This window comes from Ricinus communis, chromosome 3, assembly GCF_019578655.1.
Source record: "Ricinus communis isolate WT05 ecotype wild-type chromosome 3, ASM1957865v1, whole genome shotgun sequence".
Classification (NCBI taxonomy): domain Eukaryota; kingdom Viridiplantae; phylum Streptophyta; class Magnoliopsida; order Malpighiales; family Euphorbiaceae; genus Ricinus; species Ricinus communis.
Genome location: NC_063258.1, coordinates 6857065 through 6861424, shown reverse-complemented (window position 1 = coordinate 6861424; position 4360 = coordinate 6857065). Strand labels below are relative to the sequence as shown.

Here is a 4360-nt window from a genome sequence, read left to right as displayed (position 1 = left end):
GATGGCAATTACATCCAAGAATTGATTATCTAGATGGTGATATTGATATACTTTATGATTTTGATTCTGACTTCCTCTGTTATAAACATATTAAGGATAGATATAGGAATTTTATGCAAATGTAGAACGCATTTTTGTACTTGAACCTAGAAAAGACATAGAAGATGGATTGTATTTAGTTGAAGATGATGAGGGAATTAGGAGAGTTTTGAATTACATTAGCAAATATAATTGGGTAGGAGAAATAGATTTCTATGCTGATAACTCCCAGTATTTTTAACCAAATATTCTGGGAATTGAATGGAATGTTGATATGGATGCATCTGCTGCAGACATTAACAATGAAATGCCTACACAGAGTAGCTATTTCAATCCAAATAATATAGCTGATGCTAGTCAACCTGAGTCTATTGTTACTGAAGAACCCGTTAATACTTCTGGACCTACAGGCTATATTAGCAATGAGGAAGAGGATGGTGAAGATGATAGTGCAAACATAAATGAAAATGATGGAAGTCAAGAATCTAGTGATGAGGAAACTGATCCTGAACAGTCTCCTAAACAGTCTGCACCTAGAGAGAGGGTCAGATATGATGAAGGTGATAGGCAAAGCCATTTCATGCTTGGAATGACCTTTGCTAATGCTAATGAGGCTAGACAAGCAATAGCAAACTATGGAGTAGCTCTAAGTGTTAAGCTAAAAATCAATCCAAATGAACCATTTAGACTTAGGGTTAAATGTATAAATGAGGAAAGTTGCCCTTTTGTGCTTTTCATTTCAAAAGATGGCAAAAACCTTGGATTAGCAGTAAAGACACTAATACCTGAGCATAGGTGCTTTAGGGATTTCTTACTCCCTAGTGCTACTGCTAGGTTTTTAGCCAATTATTTCAAGGATAGGATTTACAAAAACCCTTCAATTAAGATAAAACAAATGAAAGATGATGCAGAGAGCTTGTTAAAAATTAATGTTAGTCTGGCTAAGTGTAAAAGGGCTAAGAGGATGATAATCCAAGAAATGGATAGGAGTTTCAAAGTGGAGTTTGGTTATTTGGAAGCATATGCAGCTGTACTTAAAAGAAGCAATCCCGGTACAAAAGCAGAGATTGAATTATGTAAGGAAGCATTAAAAGAAGGAAGAAGGGTGTTTAAGAGGATGTTCTTGTGTTTTGATGCTCTTAAGAGGAACTGGAAGGCTGGATGCAGACCTATCATAGGTCTGGATGGATGTTTCTTAAAAGGGGTTACTAAGGGCCAGATTCTTACTGCAGTAGGCAAAGATGGTGATGATCAGATGGTGCCTATCGCATGGGCAGTGATAGACAAAGAGAATAAGAATATGGTTTTTGCATTGGCTAAAGCAAGAACTTGAACTTGGAGATGGAGCAGCATATACTGTAATCTCTGACATGCAAAAGGTCAGCATTTTTTATTTTCTTTGCATGTATTTTTATTTGGGAAAAGGCTGAAAGTTGCCCTTAATGTATAACCTCTGTATGCAACTGGCTAAAAATGAACTTGGATGGCCAATCTGCACCAGAGGTTATATGTTAGGGGCAACTTTGAGCCTTTTCCCCTTTTTCCTTTTTTAACTATACAGCCTTTTACAGTATTGGTTACTCTTTTATGCTTTAGGGTCTCATTGATGCTGTGGAGAATGTGTTACCTCTTGCTGAGCACAGATGGTGTGCGATGCACATTTACTCCAACTGGTCTAAGCAATGGAGAGGGGGAGAATTGAAGAAAAAGTTTTGGATTTGTGCTTGGAGCACATTTGAGGAGGAGTTAAAAGATAATTTAGAGCTTCTTGGTAAAGTGTCAAAGAAGGCAGCAGAAATCCTTCTGAAATATCTACCCCATTGTTGGTGCAGGGCCTATTTCTCTAGCAGATCCAAGTCATACATGGTGGATAATAACATCTCTGAATGTTTTAACTCCTAGATACTAGAGGCAAGACATAAGCCTATAGTTAGTATGTTAGAGGAAAAAAGGCTACAAGCAATGAATCGAATTAAAGAAAAAAGAAAAATGGTTGACAGGTGGATTAATGAGTGGAGTCCAGCTTGTATGGCTTTGTTCCAAGATAATAAAGAAAATGCTTTAGGTTACAGAGTAGTGTTCAATGGTCAGGATGGTTATGAGATTGGGGAAGGTAACAATAAGCATACAGTCTTTTTAGATAGAAAGTTGTGCACCTGTAGGTCATGGGATCTTACAGGAATCCCATGCCAACATGCCATTTGTGCTCTATATCATTCCAAGCTTGATCCTTTTTCATATATCAGTCATTTTTATCATAAGTCAACTTATCTAGCCTCATATGAGTTGCCATTATTGCCAGTCCTTGGTAAAAGGTTTATGAGATGTGAGGAATACCAGGGAATAGAACCTCCTCTATTGACTAAGATGCCTGGCAGGCCTAGAAAGAAGAGAATTCGAGGATCAAATGAGCCTAATACAAGTAGTAAAAGTGGAAAGCTTACTAAGAAGGGCAAGAAGCAGAGTTGTGGGTTGTGTACAGAAGAAGGACATAATAGAACTAAGTGTCCAAATAAGAACAAGAAGGTAAAATACATAGTTCTGCATCACATTGAGTATTTATATTATTTAATTTTTGAAATTCTAATGATTGCAATTGTTTGCCTTCAACTTCATAGGGAACAATAACAAGTGCTCCAACAAGCACATCATCAAGTGGTCCAGCGAGCACACCATCAAGTGGTCCAGCTAGCACACTAGCAAGTGGTCCAGCAAGCACACCAAAGAATCGCTTCAAAGAAGAAGCAGAACGCTTCAAAGAAGAACAACAAAGAACTACTTCAAGCACAAGAAGAATTGCTTGACAGAATTGCTTCAAATGAAGCACAACAAAGAATCGCCAAGAATCACAAGAAGAATCTGCTCCAAAGAAGCATATCACCAACTGAAACTGCAAGAAGCTTAGGAGGACAGTGTGTAACAAATTCAAGAAGGACAACTGGTTTTGGATGTCATGTGGATTTGGATACAGGAATAACAACTTATAATGTCAGTGAACTTTTCATGCTTATTTTTTTCTTATAAATATTAGTTTGTGGCATGTTTAATCTGACATTTTAACACTCACAGCCTGGACAAACTACTGAAAGAGTAATTAGTGAAGGGCTACAAGCAGAGGAAATGGAAACTGATCCTCAAACTAGGTTCCCAATACCATGTGAAAGAGACTTCAGAAGAAGCAAATAGAAAAGGGATGCATCATCCATTACAAGGACAATTAAATTCACTAGAGATGGCTCAGAAGTTACATTTGCTACTAACCTGCCATTTGAACCTCCAGGACTGCAATGGAGAGGAGTTGCAATTACCTCTTCACAGTTGCAAGCTCAAAAAGAGTAACTAATAGGCAGACAGAAGAAGAAAGTCAAGATAGTTAGTGATGCTACTACAATAGACCAATAGTTTACCAATAGTTGACTGGAGCACATTTTCTGTATTTTTTGATACTTTGGTGTTTTGTATCTTAGAGCAAGCAATCTCTTTTGATTATTCTGTTGCTACTTTGGTGTTTTGTGCCTTAGAACTTGCATTTTTTAAATTTTGTTGCTACTTTGGTGTTTTATGCCTTAGAGCAACATTTAGCTGCAGTAACAGGGGATGCCAGTAACTTTTGTATATTATTGCTACTTTGCTGTTATTTGCTTATGAGCAAGTGGTGTTGATACTTTAGCTCAATATTGACTGCAGTATGACAATGTCATTGCTTTTTGGTCATTGGTTATGATTATCAATGTCGTTTAGCAAATATTTTCCATTTACAACAATTCATTTCAGTGTATAGCCAGTGTGAAGATAGAGAAAAAGATAAAATGGAAGAAATGGAAGATATTTGCAGCACTTTTACCAATCAAGTGTCATAATTTCATTTTATCAAACCATTAACAAAATTACGCAAAAAAAAAAGGAATATTGTACCATCAAATCCCTATAAACAATCCAAGCTAATAATGCAATTAACAAGACAACTCTGCAAATCTTTAATTTCTATTTCTTTGCTAGATTTCAAATTCCTCAGCTCAGTTCACATATTTTCCATTTCAGTTTGTAAATCAACTCTGCAAATCTTCAATCTCTTTCATTTCTTCCATTTCATCTTTTTTTCTATCTCCACACTTTCGACTTTTACACCACTTCTCGACATTCACACAATCTTTGATGTCCAGAATTTCAACCTTCACAGAACCTTCGATGATTGTAACTTTCGACATTCATAGAACCTTACTATCATTACTTCCTGTGGTTGTTGATGATGGCGATGTCGACATTAATTGGAATCAATTGGTTAATTTAGGGTTCCTTAATTTTCATGAAAAGGAAAGTG

The 4360-nt window shown here is 36.5% G+C and overlaps 1 protein-coding gene across 1 annotated transcript; it reads left to right on the top strand.

Moving 5' to 3' along the window:
• The first annotated feature begins 313 nt into the window (after positions 1-313).
• On the top strand, positions 314-1372 carry LOC125369516. The gene has a single exon (XM_048372285.1). It carries the CDS (start codon positions 314-316, stop codon positions 1370-1372), a length of 1059 nt encoding a protein of 352 aa, XP_048228242.1.
• Positions 1373-4360: the final 2988 nt, after the last annotated feature.

Bases quoted from the DNA above. Each gene is read 5' to 3' on its own strand.
- LOC125369516 (XM_048372285.1), top strand. From the start codon at position 314: ATGGATGCATCTGCTGCAGACATTAACAATGAAATGCCTACACAGAGT.